The sequence below is a fragment of the Mus caroli genome, unplaced genomic scaffold (genome assembly GCF_978045245.1).
Source record: "Mus caroli unplaced genomic scaffold, Mus_caroli_1 scaffold_2, whole genome shotgun sequence".
In the NCBI taxonomy this organism is placed as follows: domain Eukaryota; kingdom Metazoa; phylum Chordata; class Mammalia; order Rodentia; family Muridae; genus Mus; species Mus caroli.
In genome coordinates this window covers 159,906,443-159,926,519 of record NW_028227257.1, presented here as the reverse complement: position 1 = coordinate 159,926,519, position 20,077 = coordinate 159,906,443, and the positions used below count along the sequence as shown (strand labels likewise).

The 20,077-nt window shown below is 40.1% G+C and overlaps 1 protein-coding gene across 12 annotated transcripts in view; it reads right to left on the bottom strand.

Moving 5' to 3' along the window:
• Window positions 1–20,077, bottom strand: part of Arhgap21 (Rho GTPase activating protein 21) — a 125,469-nt gene that overhangs the window by 26,079 nt on the left and 79,313 nt on the right. For 8 of the 12 annotated variants that reach the window (XM_029474437.2, XM_029474443.2, XM_085835140.1 and 5 more), the window contains 4 exons: window positions 19,737–19,815; window positions 16,951–17,005; window positions 12,774–12,803; window positions 9,569–11,453 (listed from right to left, as the gene is read on the bottom strand). In XM_029474437.2, the coding sequence (XP_029330297.1) occupies window positions 9,569–11,453; window positions 12,774–12,803; window positions 16,951–17,005; window positions 19,737–19,815 (2,049 nt within the window). The remainder of the gene's footprint in view (window positions 1–9,568; window positions 11,454–12,773; window positions 12,804–16,950; window positions 17,006–19,736; window positions 19,816–20,077) is intronic. The other 4 variants (XM_085835139.1, XM_021152205.3, XM_029474444.2 and 1 more) reach the window with 1 other exon arrangement.

Sequence of the window (20,077 nt, the reverse complement as noted above, 5' to 3'; positions counted from 1 at the left end):
GAGGTGAGCGCAACAATTACACTAATAAATACAATTTTTATTCCCTTTCAAACTATGTATACTTTTCTATTATGTTAGAGATACTGGTTTTGAAATGCTACTATATATAAAGACACAAAGTAATCCCAATATAGTAAGAGTGGGTGACTTCAGAACCCTGGTCTCACCAATAGAAAGGTCATTTCCAAGTGTCTCTGACAGTATCCACAGAACATTTCCTCCTACCACTGCAGGACAGACATTCTCAGCAGACTAGGGGGCTTTCGCAGAAGAGATCAAACAGTAGGACACAATGCAAGCGTGAAAGCACAGGACTGTGGAAAGCATTTCCTGACTTCATCTGACCATGTGGGATAACAAGCAGAAGTCTGCAGAAACAGAGCCACAGACCAGCCAGGAACCAGTGACTGAATGATGAATGGGTCACCAAAGAAAGAAGGGAAAAAATTCCCAGAGTCAAGTCAAAGTAATAGCACAACATGCAAAAATCTATGGGATTCAAGGAGAGCAGTCCTAGAAGATTCAATTACAGCCCACGTTCCCACAATGAGAAGCCAAAGAGAGCTGGAGGCAGCACCACAGCGAAAGCACACACTGCTCTTACAGGAGCCAAGTTTGGTTCCCAGCACTCACATAGACAGCTCACGACCTCTACAACACCAGCTCTAGGGGCCCCGACACTCTCTCCTAGCCTCTGCCAGCACTGTGCAGAAATAATTAAGATGAGGGCAGAAATTAAATAGAAAGAAAAAACTACCAAAATCCAATGAAACAAAAAGTTAATTCCCGCTGGGCGAGGTGGCACACGCCTTTAATCCCAGCATTTGGGAGGCAGAGGCAGGTGGATTTCTGAGTTCGAGGTCAGCCTAGTCTACAAAGTGAGTTCCAGGGCAGCCAGGGCTACACAGAGAAACCCTGTCTCGAAAAAACCAAAAAAAAAAAAAGTTAATTCCCTGAAAAGATAAACAAGTGAGAAACCGAGAGGAAGATCCACTCCCAAGTGCTCTAGCATGCCCAGGATCATATAGATCAGGAGGTGAGGAGGACACAACATCTGCCCTAACACTGGAAGTAACTGGGACCAGCAGGACCCAGGCACCCAGGAACTCTGCGGGACCAGTGGCACTGGTTCCTTCTGGTCTGAACCGGTGCCCTCAGCAGTCTTTGGGTACGAACTCTGCAGCGAGTCTCACAACACCCAGAAGAAGCTCCACTCCCAGGCTCTAACATGCCCAGGATCATAGGATCAGAGGTGCCCTGAGCAGACCTTGGGTGCTAACTCCACAGCCAGCCCCACAACACCCAGAGAAGAAGCTCCACTCCCTGGCACTCTAACACACCTAGGACCATAAGATCCCAGGATCTCAGGAGCTTGATCACACCAGGATCTCAGGGTCCCAGAGGCAGCTTGACTCCCAGGAGCTCTGGGATCTCAGGATCACAGGAAGGACAGGCTCCAGTCAGATATATCAAGGGCAGGTAGCACTAGAGATAATCAGATGGCCGGAGGCAAGCATAAGAACATAAGCAACAGAAACCAAGGCTACTTGGAATCATAGCAAGTCCTGGATACACCATCACACCGGAAAAGCAAGATTCAGATCTAAAAATCACTTCTCATGATGGTGATAGTGGACATTAAGAAGGATATAAATAACTCCTTTAAAGAAATATAGGAGAACATAGGTAAACAGCCAGAAGCCCTTAAAGAGAAAACACAAGAATCCCTTAAAGAATTACAGAAAAACACAATCAAAAAGGCGAAAGAAATAAACAAAATCATCTAAGATCTAAAATTGGAAATAGATGCAATAAAAAAAAAAATCACAAAGGGAGCCAACCCTTGAGTTTGAAAACCTAGGAAAGAGATCAGGAGTCATAGATGCAAGCATCACCAACAGAATATAAGAGAGAGAAGAAAGAATCTCAGGTGCAGACGATTCCATAGAAAACATTGACACAACAGTCAATCCCCATGAACATACAAGAAGCCTACAGAATTCCAAACAGGCTGGATCAGAAAAGAAATTCCTCCTGTCACATAATAATCAAAGCACCAAATACATTAAACAAAGAAAGAATATTAAAAGCACTAAGGGGAAAAGGTCAAGTAACAAGTAACAAGGCAGACCTATCAGAATTACACCAGACTTCTCCCCAGAGACTATGAAAGTTGGAAGATCCTGGGCAGATGTCATACAGACCCTACGAGAACACAAATGCCAGCCCAGGCTACTATACGCAGCAAAACTCTCAATTACCATAAACGGAGAAACCAAGATATTCCATGAAAGAAACAAATTTACACAATATCTTTCCCCAAATCCAGCCCTACAAAGGATAATAGATGGAAAACAGCAACACAGGAGGGAAACTACACCCTAGAAAAAGCAAGAAAGTAGTGTTTCAACAAACCCAAAAGAAGATAGCCACACAAACAGAATTCCAACTCTAACAACAAAAATAACAGGAAGTAACAATCACTTTTCTTTAATATCTCTTAACATCAATGGACTCAATTCCCCCAAAAAGATGTAGACTAACAGACTGGATACGTAAACAGGACGCAGCATTTTGTTGCATACAGGAAACGCACCTCAGTGACTAATGCTGACACTACCTCAGAGTAAAAGGTTGGAAAACAATTTTCCAAGCAAATGGTCCCAAGAAACAAGCTGGAGTAGCCATTCTAATATCAAATAAAATCAATTCTCAACCAAAAGTTATCAAAACAAAAACAAAACCAAAAAAGATAAGGAAGGACCAAACAGAAACAAAAAGAACTATACAAAGAATCAACCAAACCAGGTTCTTTGAGAAAATCAACAACATAGATAAATCTTTAGCCAGACTAACCAGAGGGCACAGTGACAGTCTCCAAATTAATAAAATCAGAAATGAAAAGGGAGACATGTTTTTCGAGACAGGGTTTCTCTATGTAGTCCTGGCTGTCCTGGAACTCACTCTGTAGACCAGGCTGGCCTCAAACTCAGAAATCCACCTGCCTCTGCCTCTCAAATGCTGGTATTAAAAAATAATTATTCTGTTTGTTGAATATTAACAGTTGAAAATATTAAAATCATGTTCTATAAATATCATGGAAATATTAATAATTTTTCTCACTGCTTGAAATTAGCATTTTCAAAGAGTTATTGCTATTTTGAAAAGTTTAAAATATACTTACTAATATAATTTCTCTCTTAGAAACATTGATAATCTTTTTAAAGTAAACTTATAGTTAGACAATGTACACAGATATATAATACATTTTAAATACTCTCTCACTATGTCAGGTGGTATCATAGGGCTTTTGAATATATTTTAATGATCCATTTTTAGTATTTTATCCTCCTTTACTATGCTTAACTCCCAGAGAATATTTTGTATGTTTTGAAACAATTTAGTATTCAATATTAGATATGGGATCCTCAGTTATGGATAGTATTAAATATTCATTAATGTTATTCTTAGGGTATAAAAGGATATGACTATAAAAGTTCAACAATTTTTTGTGTATTATCTAATTCTCAAAATACTCAATATTAATGTTTGATGTATAAAATGCATTTAAATAAAACAAAATTTAAAGAAAAACAAAAATACCAAGTGAGACACCTTTAGTTACACTAAACAAAAACAGGACCCACTTATGAGACACTAAGAGAGAGAGCCATTATGGCTCAGAAAAAAAAAAGCTAAGATTTGTTTGCAGATGGCATAATCTCTGCGATGATTAATATCACTGTCAACCCAATCAGACTTGGAATCATCATGGAAACACACTCTCTAGGTGTATCTAAGAGAGCATTCCAGAAGGGTGTACTAAATCCAGGCAGCACAAGCCACAAGCGATAGAGGTGTGCAGACAGCATAAGGAAACTCTTGAGTACCACCTCTCTCTGCTTCCCCTCTGCAGACAGCTGTCTCACCTCCTTGTCATGAAGACACCATCAGAAAGCTTTAGGACAGAGGTTGGGATGTAGTCCAGCTGGTAGAGTGTTTGCCTGCCATGCATGAAGGCCTAGGTTGGATCCCAGCTCTTCATAAGCAGGTATGGTGGTACACAACTACATTCCCAGCACCAGGAGATAAAGGCCCGAGGATAAAGTCCAGGTCATTCTCAGCTATAGAGTTCTAGCTCAGCCTGGGCTCCTGGGTGCCTATCTTGGAAATAAAACTCAACAACAATAAAAACAACAAACTGTTATTACAAATAAATAAATCTGGTCAAATTTCAGAACATAAAACAACCACCACCATACAAAACGTGGAAGCATCTCTATACACTCATCAGTAGCTCTTGGGCTATTTGAAACTATAATGAAAATAATACCATTTACAATTAATTACAAAAAAGAGAATCCTGAAAAGTGAAAGAAGCAAATAATAAATGGTGACTGTACAGAAAGCATAAAGTACCAATCAAAGAATTCAAGAAAGGGGCAGCTACAAGGACACCTTATCTTACGGAGGAGGCTTGATACTGTTCAAATGTCCATGCTACCTGTCAGTTCCTATAAAAAACCCACAGCCTCACAGATGAGACTCGCCGGCTTACAGCCAAAAGGCCAGGCAGGAAGACTGTGCAATGAGGGCTGGGTGGTTATACCCAGAAGAAACCAGACTCTTTCTATATACAACATCCAATTCAAAAGCATCACAGTCTTACACATATGTCTTGCATGTACAAAACTACCAGAAAAGGGCTTGAGAAATGGCTCAGCGGTTAAGAGCACTGACTGCTCTTCCGGAGATCTTGAGTTCAAATCCCAGGAACCACACGGTGGCTCACAACCACCTGTAATGAGATCAGATGCCCTCTTCTGGTGTGTCTGAAGACAGCTATGGTATACTTACATATAATAAATAAATCTTTAATTAAAAAAAACTATCAAAAAAGGGAAAAAACAAAAACAAACAAACAAATAAAACCGAGAAAAGCTGCTCCATGATGTTAATCTGGACAACAATCTGGGTTTTTAAATAAGGGACCAAAAGAGCAGACAACAAATGCAAAAATAAGTGGGATTATATCAAATTACAAGAAAATAATCAAAGTGAAGAGAATATATAAAATGAGAGAAACCATTTACCAACTATACACCTGGCAAATGCTACCATCACCAACCAATTTAACTGATTTTAGAATGAGCAAAAGATGTGAATAGACAACCAAATTTCTAAGAAGATGCACACATTGCCAGAGGCCTATGAGCAAACACCAGCAGGAAACACACACCACAACTGCACTAGGCTATCACCTCACTCTAGCCATTACCCAGAAGTCTCAGGTAACAAGTGTCGGCAAGGAGCTGCAAGGCAATTGTCACATACACGCTGTTAGTGGGACATGCAGAGCAGTACGGAGATTCATCACAGAATCAAAAACAGAACTCCTGCATGATCTAGCAATCCCACCTCAGCATGTTGGAGAGGCATCTGAATTCCCAGGTATACCACAGTGTTATTCACAAGAGCCAACGGGGGATCAACTGAAGTGTCCATGGCAGCATGAGTGAAAATAGGGTGTGTATTGCTAAGTGAAATAAGTCAAGAGCAGAAGGTCAAAGGCTGTGATTTATCTTACATGGTTATCAGAGGCCAGAGGAGAGGCAGAGGGATAAGGAGAGACTGGACAAAAGGCACAACGTTTGGGTTCCACAGGAAGAATCAGTTCTGGAATTTTACAACACCACTGGGAGAGGATTAACAATAAATTATGTTCTCAAAATACTTAGAAAGAGGTAAGAATGCACACATCATAAAGAATTAACACATGTGAGGAGACTGAAAGGCTCACTGTACAATGTATATGATCAAATATCACCTTGTGGGGCTGAAGAGATGGCTCAGCGGTTAAGAGCACTTACTGCTCTTCCAGAGGTCCTGAGTTCAATTCCCAGCAACCCATGGTGGCTCACAATTATCTGCAATGGGGTCTGATGCCCTCTTCCAGTGTGTCTGAAGAGAGCAGTGGTGAATACATAAATAAAGCTTAAAAAAAAAAAAGAAAGAAAAGAGAGAGGGAGGAAGGGAAGGAAAGAAAGAGGCGAAGAGTAGAGAGGAAGAGAGAGAGAGAGAAGAAAAAGAAAAAAAAAAGAAGAAAAGAAACAGAACTAAACAAAACAAGGGACTGGAGATGGAGAGATGGTTCAGTGGTCAAGAGTCCTGGATGCTCTGCTAGAGGATCCAGTTTCTATTCCCAGCACCCACATGGCAGGTCACAGGTATCTGTAACTAGTAATGGCTCCTCTGGTTTCTGCAGGAACTGCCCACATGTGCTGCAGACATACCTGGAGGCAAAATATCTCAAAAGATTTCTTTAAAAAATAAAATGAACTTTCTTCCTACAGCATCTGCCAATGTCCCTCTCCTGTTAGCACCCAACTCTCTGTGTTAGAGCATGATGGTCTAATGTGGGAGAGAGAGGGTCAGCCTTCTAAAAGAAACCGAGTTGTGACACAAATATCCCTTTTTAAAAAAATTTAAATCAACAGGGGTAAATAAAAAGACATAAAACTCCATTCTTGTTTTACAAGACAGGTCTGTGTTACCTAGGCTACTCAGCTTCCATTTTATAAATGGTTAATCAGTTTGTTTTTTTCTATTTGCCTAAAAAAGAATCTGAAGGTTTTCTCAAGACATATTTACAATTCTCAAGATATATTTACACATATACATATACTTACATGTATATGTGTAAATATATTTTCAAACTACTGCTAATAATTAATATTCTTGATTTAAAAATGCAATGTTGAGCTTTTCTACATCTCTATAGTTTAAGATTAATGTTACGTGTTCAATGTGTAATAAAATGTAAGGGGGTCTCTGCGTTAGTTCTGCCTGGTAGACAGCTAAGTAAGCGAATGGGCTCCACAGATATTTTAGAAAGACAAGGCGCTTGGTGTTTGAGGGTCCCAGTATCTAATGTTTCCAAGTAAAGAAAATCATGACTAAGGTAACTGTCAGGCTATAAATACATTGTTACTCTGCATTTCAATAGTCTGCCTATATACAGAATTATATAGATGACCACTCTTAGTTAACTGCTACTTTTTAATGAAATAATTGATTTTTATTTTATCTCTACACTTCATAGGACTAAACAGATTGAACATTAACAGATAATAGACAGCACTTAAAAAATCTATTCCCGTGACATCTGATTGTAATATTCTCTCACTATGCAAAAAGAAAATGTGATGCTATCATTGTGGTAAGATGTTAGCAGCCTGTGAAATACAGTGTAGGGCTTTAAATTTAAAGCACACACCCCAAGCATCAGCCCAGAGTTACTGTCTGTGGAGATGAGATATTAAATTCTATGTACAGCAGGAACAAGTCAATAGGCTCGGCAGTACAGATCAAACATACATGTGGGAATAAGTCTGGTTGACGCACTCCTCATAATGTTAAATGTAAAAATACCCTAGTTATAAAACTTTGTCACCATGCAGACTCCACTTCTTAAGCTGATTTGGATCCTGACACCTGACATTTCAACAGCAAAGTTTCTCAAGAAAGGAAAGAGTAAGAAATAATTGCTCATTGGCAACATAACATAAAGAGCTAAGGGGAATCTTTCACACACTGGTAAGATGATGCCCTGAGTCACATGATGCAGGTCCCTCTTTACAATGTGCTCTGTAGAAAACAACGCCCCTGGAGCATGCCCAGCACTGACTCACGCTAACCTAGAGTCCCCACTTCAAAGTGCTTTTATAAAAAAAAAACCCTTTATATACTTCTCATTTATAAAAATGGAGACACTGTTACATGAATCTATGGAAACTGTGTTTGTAGATTATATCTCAGGACTGCACAACATTATGACATAATTACCCACCCTCCTTCTTTTCTCTTCCCTCCCTTCATTTTTCTTATACATTTAATCATCTTAAACCATCATTCGGCTATTATGCTAACATGTATCTCCGGAGTGAGTGCCTTCTTTACCTAGGCAGTGCTGTGGGCACAGGGAACAATGACATGAACTAGATGTAAAGTCTCCACACTCAGTGTGTTCTGCTTCACAGAGATGCACACCTGGCTGCCGCACATTTGAGCATGCATAGAAAGCAGCTATTTTAGACACAATAAGAAAAGTCTGAATAGGTTACAGATATCTGACTGGGCAGTGAAATCTAGCCCAGCAGAGGGGCCTCTGGTTATCTGTGCTACCCCAAGCAGGGTGGACGGGCTGGCCATAGCAGACTCCATAATTCATGTCTATTTTCGGTGAGATGGGAGGGAAACAGGAGGTCTGAGACAGTGTGACCTCCACTGGCTGCTGTGTGATGTCAGTATGAGGGTAAAAGGAGTCGTAGGGAAGACTGGTGATGGAGACTGAGGTGCACACCTGAAAACTTTCCAAACCCTTTCCCAGGTTATCCCTGTAATAAAGTAAACACACAAGCAAAATCTATGGAGGAATATGCCTAGGAAGGAGAAGACACTGCTCAAACACAGGGCTCATTACTAATGGTCACAACTCTTGTGATGGTTTGTATATGCTTGGCCCAAGGAGTGGCACTATTAGGAGGTGTAGTCTTATTGGAATAGGTGTGTCACTGTGGGTATGGGCTTTAATACCCTTGTCCTAGCCACCTGGAAGCCAGTCTTCTGTTTGCCTTTGGAACAAGATAGAGAATTCTTAGCACCTCCAGCTCCATGTCTTCCTGAACACTGCTATGCTCCCACTTTGATAATGAACTGAACCTCTGAATCCAAAATCCCAATTAAATGTTGTCCTTATAAGAGTTGTCTTGGTCATGGTGTCACAGCAGTAAAACCCAAACTAAGACAGTTCTTCTGCCTCATGCTTTCGTTTGTACAAAATGAGATTTGTTTTAAACTTCAGTGAACCACTAGAATCTCCAGAGGCCACTTACAGGAATGTGGGTGTGGGCTACCTACAGGAGTGACTCAAAGGTAGCTGCATTACCAAAAGGCCCACCCTAGTGTGGTGACAACTCAGGAGACCCTGCCCAAGTCTTCTCCCAGCAACCGTTTATTACAGACAAAGCAAGGGCAGGGCCTGGCTGCCGTTGATTCAGGTAGACCAACAACTAGGTACAACAGTTTGGCTGACTCTCTTGACCACAGATGGCAGCAACTCATTTAACCAAGACTAACAAAAGAGGGCAGGTAGGGTAGCGCATAAACCCATGAGCCCACTGAGCACGCAGAGGGGACAGAACCATATATTCAAATCCAGCCTGAGCTACAACACCCTGTGTCAAATACACACTAGATGCCAACTTACTTTTAAAGGAAAATGGCAAGTAGAACTATATTTAAGGAGGAGAAAAGCAACCTGCTCTGACTGAAGCACAACTTACACATGGAGAGTAGGTTGCTGTGGCTTAGTAGGAAAGCGATTGTCTAGCATGCATGAGGCCCTGAGGTCAATCCCCAGCACTGAAAATAAACAAGTATACAGCACTTAAAATGCTTTAAGTGCATGCGCAGTTTAAGATTTCTGTGCCTATGGAGTACAAATACTCTATTTCTTCAAACACTTTTCACCCAGCTGCTGCTGAGCAGGGCCTCTGAATGCGCTCACCTATAAAAGGGATGGAAGCCAGGGAATCGCCAGGAGGGCTAGTGCTTGAAGCTTTCCTCTCCTCCATTCTTTTTATATGAACCTCTCTGCGTGCATCATTTGGCAGCCAGCAGGTGGTGTCTGACCCGGTCTCCTGGTCATTCACTGCCAGGATGTAAGATTGATGTCTTAAAGGCTGTGGCGTCTGGCGGCCAGACTGAGGTTTCTCTCTTAGAATGACAGATTCTTTATTATCTAGCACATCTGGCTGCTGAATTCCAGCCTCCTGTAAGTTTATATCTCCATTCCTTGGAACGGCAGGTAGTTCTAAGTCTGATATCCCCAAATTCTCACTGAGCTGTGGACTGGTCTTGGCAGAAGTTCCTGGTAGACACGAGGATACCTCAGTCTCCAGCTGGTGCTCAAAGGTGCTTTCGGATCTGAACCGTGTCTGCTGACTCAGCACACTGTGTTGATGCAGATGATTGACAGGCCTTTGGTCTTTCATGGAAGTCAGTGAGTGCTGGCTGAAGGATGGTTTTGACACAGGTGGAGGCGGCACTTTCAGAGAATTACTTCGGACTTTCACGAGTGGGGACCTGTCTTGTGCAATACCCCGTTGGAGTGACACCCCAGTCGTGGTTGGAAAATTTCTGTTGGAATGTCTTAGGTCCGGCGGAATTTTTTTAAATTGTGAGACAGGTCCTACTCCTCTCCCAACCAGTCGCCTGTTATCAGAATTAACAACGGGAGCCACAGTCAAATTTGAGCCTCGGAAAGGCTTGTGCATTTCTTGCTGCCTGGGTCTTTCATGAATACCGCGTCTATCATCCTGCTCAGTGAAGCCACTCCACTTGTAAGTCTGCTTTCGTTCCCCATTTGAGTCAGGTATCTGACTTTCAGAATTGACAGTGGCTGTGGCTTCAGTCTGTCCCTCTATGTAATCCCACGAACGAGTTCTATGATTATTGAAGCTAACAGGTGGCGAGGTCAGCGCTCCTTGAGATGCGCTCCTTGGGCAATACTTCATCAGCACAGAGTCTTCCAGTCTTTCCTGAGATACACTGCGCTGCCGGATCTGAACAGACTGGGGCACTCGGTCATGAGAGGTGCTTCGACGTCGTACCTGCAGAGTAGTGCGGGTGGGTACCACCTGGTTATAGTCTGCTGCGCTCTGAGATGCAGCTCGTAAGCTGTCCAATCTTTCCTGGATTGTCCGACAACCTATGTGCAATCTCCTATTATCAATGTATTCTTTGTAAGTCTTATAATTTTTCCAGTCTATGTGCTGATGGGAGTTTGCTGAATAGTGATTGACAGACACAGGAGGGGAATCCACGGCTTGTGATCTACTACTTGAGATTCCTTCTGAATGTCCACTGTAATTTCCAGATTTAAGTAAAATTCCAGAAGGTTCTAAGGATCTGGAGCCTGTGGTCTGATGAATCAGATGGGCAGTGGGAACTGATGCCGGTGATGTTGTTCTCGATGCTGCTTTTGTAGAGGCCTGCTCATTTACACCATACCTTACCTCTTCAGTTCTATGTGAAGGACCTGAAGGGTTGTTTCTATTGGCTAGCAAGTCTACCACCTTCTCAGAAGGCACAATGACGGTCCTCACACTCTCATTGCAAACACACACTGCTGTGTTTGACTTTGCAACATCTGTTGGTGATGGAGGCACTTGTATTTCCATTCTATAGGTCCTGCCAGGTTGTGTCAGGACTGGTGCACTGGTTTGCTGTTTGTTCGGTAACGAATCAGGAGGGCATGTTTCCACCGGCTGTGCAGTAGCTGAAGGAGTCGATGGCAACCAGGGATAGCAAACTGGTGGAGGTTCAGGTATATTACGGGCATTGCCGCTGTAAGCTTCATTGCCTTTCAGGTATGCATCTTGAGAATATGCCTGCACAGAAATTAGAGAAGTGTCACACAATGATTTTCATGTTTATTGTTCACTATTTGACTACCTTACCTTAATCCTGAATGATACTCACTGTGGCATGCATGCAAAGCACAGCACAGCACAGGGTACATTCTTAGGAATCTTCCTTCCTTCCTTCCTTCCCTCCCTCCTTTCCTTCCTTCCTTCCTTCCTTCCTTTCATCTGCATCCTGAATGCCCCCCACTCCCATACTCCCTTCAGAGAGTCCCTCCCCATCTCCCTTCCCCTTAGAGAAATCAAATAAACTATAGAACACCACACACACACACACACACACTACAATCATTAGTTTTTCCAAAAAGCTCATGAAACAGATCATATCTCCCCTAACCAACCAGTCACAGCCATGTTAGTTCTGAAATCTCCCCATTTAAACTTTAAGATTGTTTTCAGCAGTCAACAGGTTAAGTGACTGCCTATTAAATCCCAGCAAAAGATTCTTAATGTTTACAAATAATAATAAAAGTCTTACCCAAATACATTGTTATTTAAGGCAGTAACATTATAACACATTAAACATATACTGAAATGACTATTCAATTAACTACAAAGAATTAAAAATAATCCATCTTTAAAAATCAAGCCCCTAAAGAGCCACACAAAATATTTTCATATTTAAAGTCAGTGAATGCACATGCTTAAGAAATTAAATAGCAATACTAAAAGCAAAAAAAAAAAAAAAAAAAAGAAAGAGGTAATTCATCTTTTTGATATAAACTTTTTATTTTAAACTAATGCAAACATTACTTGATAAATTTATTTTCTTTTACTTTAGACATTTTTCTATTACTAACAAGCATGCATGCATGCAGCTCAAGTTTTAGAAAAAGTTATTTATAGAACTATCTAACAATACTTTTGAAAATTTAAGAACTGAAATTAATTAAAGAGATTCCACACAAACAGAGCTCATGGATGCTACACGGCAGGCATTGTGTTCGGATCCAAGGCAGTCAGGAGTGGTGACTATCCCTGATCAAGCAGGCTAATTCACGGAAGCAGCGCATCCTGTCTTTGCAGCACACAGCCTGCAAAGCTCAAGTATAGCTACCGAATAATGGCAAAGGGTTAGGGAGAGAGGGGTGAGAGATTTAAGAAAATAGAGATACATATGCTTTAACACTAGTTACAGAGGGTACAAACAGAAACAGAGAGAGGGGGGAGGAAACCATTATCACATACACCCTCTGCACATTAGTACAGCTAAGCAGATTGGCTTGTTACAAATCTCTATGAAACAGGACTTAAAAAGCAAGGAAATGGCTACTGTGCATCTCTTACCAGTGCTGTAACATCCTTTGTAAATTGTAGCTAGCAGAAAATAGGAAAACATAGCAGAAGCTGCTTACTGGTATAAAGACAGAATCATGTTGTCATAGCGATGCTGTAAATAGCAAGCTACAAATACATCTATACTGTTTTCTCTGGAAGATCCCAAAAGAGGTAAAGGGCAGTGGAGCATAGGAACAACTTCAGAATCCAATTGAGCATCTCGTTCTCGAGCTTTGATCTCGTTCTTATTGAATGTGTCTCCCACTCTTGGAAGCAGAATATGGCTGATGACACACATCGACAGGCATTTTCTCCAGTATGCCCTGCCATCTGGTAAGCCCCACAGCTTCCCTTCACTGTAAACAGCATCACTGCCTCTCTTTCCCCTGAGCCCCTTCCACCTCTGCTTCCAGGAGACTAGACTAACGCTCTATTACGCATTAAAGTAATGCAACGTCCTCCTTCAGAGGACAACCACAAGCTCTCAGCTGACTACAGCCTATCTCACTGTGTGACTACTGTTTTGTTTAGGTTTTTCACTCAAAAATTAAGATCTTTCAAACAATGTCCTTTATAGTGTTTTACTACTTTATGAAATAAGAACTGACTAGACATAAAAATATCACTTCCAGAGTAAAACTTGTCATGGTAATGATTATTACAGAACACAGTCAGGAATGCACTGAGAAATCAAAGCTAAATCTATAAACACACACATATACACAAACACGCGCGAGCACGTGCGTGTACACACCCACCCACCACCCACTATATTTTTATAGCATAAACACTGCCCATCTGAACATGAAGTATGCATTCTGGTTATGTACCTGGACATAACAAGCCTAGTTTTTTCATGCTAATTATGTCCAAGTCACTGCTTTTCTGTGACAAAAAATAGTCTGGAGGAGAGCCTTGTGGACTGACTTGTAACACTGTTTGCAGTAGGTTTGTGTAACCTCCTGCACTACCTGAAAAGAAAGGCAGGTCCCCACAGCCTGCAATGTCAGGGAAGCTGGAGAGCTATGGCATGCCTCTACTGCACAGGAACACACTGGATGTGAAGAGAACAAACATGCTCCTCATGAAGCCCATTTCTAGCCCCACCAGCTTTAACATTCTACAAAAGCCATTCTATGGCAATTTAAAGGTAACTTGTTTATTCAAATTTCAAACACTTTAAATTATTAAACACACAAATTATAAAACACTTTAAATTTTTATAGTCTTCAGATATAACTAAAATTTCTAGACTGAAATTCTATATCAAATTTGGGAAAGAATTGTCTCCCGAATTACCACCCTGGAGAACTTATTGCTGAGATCACTGTGATTAAACATATATAACACTGGCAGAACTCAGGGCTGTGGATGGCAATCCCAAAAAGCACAATATATGACAAACCAGTTCCAAGAAATACTGGGGAAACAAGTCAGGAGTAGACAATACAGTTACGAAATGTTTCTTCCCATGATATCTAAAAGATGCTTTGGACACCATAAAAAAAAAAAAAAAGTCTAAAAGAGCAGGTGATTTGGATAGGAACAGAATGTGCACTTTTTTGGCAGTGAATGAGCACTGGATATAAAAACATTATTTTGCATTCTGAGATGAGATTGGTAAGTCTAGCATGCTGAAGTCTGCCACTGTATGGTACTTTCTGTGCTTGGCTACTAGGAACCAAATCTTTCAATGAGTAATCATGGTCCCACATATGAATGCTTTAAGTACCTCCAGGGAACCTTTAAATTATCAGTGGGCACCAATTAAATGGAACAAAATACCCCTTAAGCAAAATAAAGCAAATATGTTCTTATATAATGCTGTTAATCTATATTCTTATATGATGATATTAAGTCATCCAGTATGAAGAAATTTGCCTGGAATTATATGATCACTGCCATCAATATGCTTAAGAAATGATTATTTAAGTACTCTTAACCTCAAAATATGTGTAGGTCATTCTGATGGATACAGACAACAGTGACATTTTCCTAAAATAGAACACTGTCAAACATGAAGTTCAACTGTTGGATTGTTAACTGTTGGATGGTTTTCTTTAGTCCAACTGTTGGATGGTTAACTACTGGATGGTTAACTATTTGATGGCTAACTATTGGATGGTTAACTCTTGGATGGTTAACTGTTAGACGGTTTTCTCTCTAGAACACTTTATATTCGTTCTTTGCCTTCTTTGCTCTTGTTCTTTAGTTTTATCTCACAGTAGTTTAAAAGCTTGTATCCTCACACTGAAGCGAAACATAATAAAAACAGAAAAGTAGTAATCCTACAGTGCCTACCAGACACCAAAACTTTTAAAACAAACTGTGGTAGGGGGTGGGAAGTGAGAAAGACAAGCCAGAGAATTCTCTAGCCAGTATTATAACTGCAAAGATCCTATCAAACAACATTTATCACTATGAACAATCTGGATCTTCAATAGAGGTACCATGACTAAGACCAGCCAAAGAGACCTGCAATAACTTTCCAGAGTAGTTTATAACAATCACACCTAAATCACTTAGCATGCCTATTATTATTAAATAGTTACAAAAAAAAATAAGAAGAAAGAAACAAAGAAAAGAAGAAGCAGGGTGTAATTGCATATGCCTGTAATCCCAGCACTTGGGAAATAGTAGAAAAATCAAGAGATCAAGACTAGCTTTGACCACAGTGAATTTAAGGCTAGTCCAAGGCTAGTCCAGGCTACACGAGACTGCAAACCAAGTTAAATGTTCTGTAGAATAAACAAAAGCACTCTTGCTTATACACGTTTACCTTTACTAACTGAACAGCATCGTCTTTGAAAAGGGCAGGGGCGGCATGCCTGCAAGCTGACAAGTCAACTACTGAGAAGGGAGAAGAGGGCAGCACCCATGATTCAACACTGGGTTTGATTCAGTTGTCTATTTTATTGATCCATTTCACAAAGCATATCCTATTATTATAACTCACAGGACACTATCCCAGTGGCTACAGCACTTGCTCATATGTGGAAAGCCCAGCATTGCAACAATAAAAAAGTAACTGCTGCTAATTTATGAAACACAAAGGAGATTTCTGGAATTCCTACTCTCATTTCCCTTAGATTTGGCTGACATTTGACAAATGTGTATTTCACTTTAAATAGAATATTATGCTGATTACAGAACATATGAGTGTTTTAAAAATAGTAATGGTTTTAAAGAAAAAAATTGTTACTGTTTAAAACAAATTTTCCATTTATATCACATAAGCATGGATGGCAGACAGATCATGGGACTCGGGTCCCAGAGATGCAGAGTTACAGGAATGGCCATGACAGAAGCTGTGCAAGCAAAGGCAAAACACCAGCACACGTACTTATGTGGCGGCACTTTAGAGGGTGGCTTAGGTTTCAGACCAGCCTCAGTTCAAGTGCTAAGACCAATGTTCTCTTCTTTCCTATTGTATTAAACAAACTACTTAACTTACAGGCCTCCACACAAAATAGCACAGAAAAGACTCCCAGGACCAAACATGGAGCATACTTGAGTATCTTCGGAGTCATGAGAGCTGATTAAATTAGATTTAACCGAGCCCACTGAGCAGATGCACATATAAATATCTTGGGTTGGGCAGAAGAGTTGGCTCAGCAGTTCAAAGCACTTGTTGCTTTTGCAGAGGGCTGAGTTGAAGTCCCAGTACCCTCATGGTGGCTCACAGTGATCCACAAATCTGACATCCTCTAGGGACTCTGACATCCTCTCCTGACCTTGCTGGACACCAGGCACACATACATACATGTGGTGCACATACATGTAGGCAAAACACTCAGATACACAAAGTAAAATCTAAAAAAAAAAAAAAATGTTCTGGGTCATTAAGCCAGAATCAATTTAACAGACTATGGAATTAGAGGTTGGGAAATTAGCTCAATGGTAGAAAACTTGCCTAGCAAGCTCAAGGCCCTAGGTTCAGCCCTCAGCTCCAGGGGAGTTAGCTATGGAATTATACAACAGTTCCATGTCACTTAATTCCAAATTTGTGGACAACAATCTGTCTCTTGAAAAAATACAACATACGGAAATCCAAATTTGGTTAAGTGAACCAGGAGGGTTTTATTTTTTTATTTTTTGGAACGATTTTTAAATGCAATTCACTTTCCTTTCAAAATTCTCTTACTACTTATGTCCACCAAGCATTGTTTACTGGGAGGAAACTTACCACTTGGAGAATGTCTTCATCCTTGGGCATTACACTGAGCTCCAGGGTGGTGTCACTGAAACCGAGCACAAAACGGTCAGGGAGGCAGGAGACTGAACAAGAAACTGCCTTTTAAGATCATCACTTTCAAAACCTTATGGTATAAGAAAGATATGACTAGTACAGAGGTTCAGTGGCATACAAAAAAGTTCCCTTCATGATCGTACGGCTCATTTTAATGTGCCACTAATTCAGAGATTAAAAACTCCTATTAAATATTTTTAGGACAAAACTCATAAGAATATCAGAATATGATTATTTGTCTTATGGATTACTTTAGTAATTACAAATTACAGGGTTTTAATCACACAGCTATCAACTTAAAATTTATTGATGCAAAATAAGCAAATATTTTTCTGGTAATGTTTTGTTTTGATTTTTTTTTTTATCTTTGTCTTCCTTTGGGGTTTGTTTTGTTTTTTTGTAGTTTGTTTTGTTTGTCCGTTTGTTGAAACAGGTTTTTTTCTTTGCAGCCCTGGCTGTCCTGGACTCCTTTTGTAGACCAGGCTGGCCTCAAACTCAGAGATCCAGTTGCCTCTGCCACCTCAGTGCTGGGATTACAGGCGTGTGCAACCATACCTGGCTTGCTTTGATGTTTTCAAGTTCTGGGAACTAACCTGTAGCTTGTTATACCTCAGCTCCTCAATGTAACATTTTAAGCAACTTTAAACTTCCTAACTTTGAAAATTCCACCTTTGCCTCAAAAGAACATTAGTTCACTAATAGAATAAGTCAGTTTTCAGTTTCATTTCAGCTATTTGTTTTATGCCCAAGATTTAATCTTTGTACTTGCTAGGTACAGCTTATAGCATTTTTATGCTAACACTGCAAATTTGTTAGATGTAGTGGAAAACGTTCTCTGAGTTTGCACAGGTCAGTGCTGGAGAGTTCCAGCAGGTGACCATTTGCCAGGCCCTGGTTTGATCTCTAGCACAAGAAAAAGCCAGAGGAGGAAGGAAAGAAGTCACCAGGAGAAACGGAATTTAACTTGTAATTCATGTTTATATATCTTAAGGACAGTGAGGCTATCTCCATCTAATGATTATCCTAATTCCCTCAAAAATTAAGAAATAATCCCAACATAAAATAAGAAGACAGTTCCAAAATCCAATAATGTATCTGCTTAGGTTAGTAAATTCCAGGAGGATGGCAAACCAAGGGAAGCCACAGGTGCGAATCCATCAGTCACACAGGGAAGTCATGCACTCCAGCAGTTACAGCTGCTTGAAAGTATACAATGCACAGACAAGGCCTTTGCAGGGACACGGTCCTTGGCTTCCAGCTGCCTTGCAACTTCCACCAAGCTTTCTAAAGAAAGCATGATCATAAACAGCTTTTCTCTCATTTTAAAATTGTTTGTACTGGCTGAAAATTTAAGACTTTCATTTCTATGTTACTCTGAAAGAGACATTATGTGAGTTTGGGAGAAAGAGATCAGGCTGCATACTGGTGTGCTGGTGTAGGGGTGATCTTGATTACTGCAGAAGGAACAATTACACTCAAGAATTGGCTTCTCTAGGAATTTCATTAAATATTAAAATAGCAAAGAAAATATTCTGAGATTAATTAATCATGATCAGGTCATCTAATTGTAAAAATATTACAGTGCATTAGGACATAAGTATTAAATAATTTAAATTAACAGCACAAACTGCTTGAGACTTAGAGACCCCTGATTAAAAAAAAAAAAAAACCTTAAGTGCTTGGGGAGACAGCACAGTTGGCAAAGTGCTTGCTGGATGAATTGTCAGAACCCACATAAAAATTCCAGGCATGGTGGCATGAACTTGTAATTCGTGGGTGAAGGTTGGGGGAGCAGGGAACATCTGTAACCAGATTCTGTTTAATCTAACAAGACTCCATCCCAAAAGGGGTGGATGCTCCTGAGGACGACTCCCACAGTTGTCCTCTGGCTGAGACACACACACATACGCATACACACACAAAAATGACCTTTTAGAAAATAAAGAATTTCAACTGAGTTATAAACAGGTGGATAAAGCTATGAGGAACCATTCTGTAATCCAATGGCATGCATTTGAATTTAGGAAGAACCTCTTCAAACAGAGATAAAACTGTATATCACAGCCAGACTCACTGCACATGCACAACTCAATATTGTGACCTCTCTGACTTCAAATCTCTTTTTTAATGGTATTTAAATTTTTCTAGTTGTGTCCATGCAATTAAGACTACCTTTATAGTAATAAGGTAATATTGCCTTTGTGGTCCTACCAATACTCATTCTATAAATATGTATCTACCTTTAGGGCAAAAAATGCTATCATTCCGTAGATTATAGGCAAATGGATTTAAAAGTAACATCTTACTGTTAAAACAAATGAAGAAATATAAGCCAGTGATTTTATTCAATAAGGCGGCTCAGCAAAATACAGTAAAAATATGAATGTCAGTAAGACTTGTTTTAGAAAACCAAGTGTGCATTTATTTCTATATTTAAACAAATTATATACCTATCACTTGAAATCAAAGTGGAAAACACATATTTTAAATCTATAATGAGTGCTCTCAGAACCCATAGGATTTTACATTGTAAACATTACAATGAATATTACAACTTGCAAACCCACTCAACAATCAGTGGGCTAACATTTGGCAATACCATATACAACTTGCAGTTTTGGAGGAAATTCTGTGTTACCCTTGTCCTAGGAGCACAGAACTGTATAAAACCTACCTGTGCTATAGGGTTTTAGCCCATATTAATCAGGATTCAAGAATCTTACCTGTTCTGAATGAGAGCGATTACTTGGGAATAGGTCTTTCCTATGACACTTTCTCCATTGACTTTTATAATTCTGTCACCTTCAAAGAAGAGGGGGGTAGGGGGGAGAACAACATATTAGGAACTTCTGAAAGAACTACTCACTCTGAGTAACTGTGAAGAAACTCCCAACACTGCTCCCTCCTCTTCACTCTGTTTCCATGGTGCTGGGATCAAACCAGTTGCTGCCTGAGCTCCACACCCAGACCAAATAAGCCCATATTTTTTAAAATATGCCTAAATATTTTTAAAGTACCTGTTACAAAAATAAATCTTCCTTTGAAAACATTGCTCATGAAATAT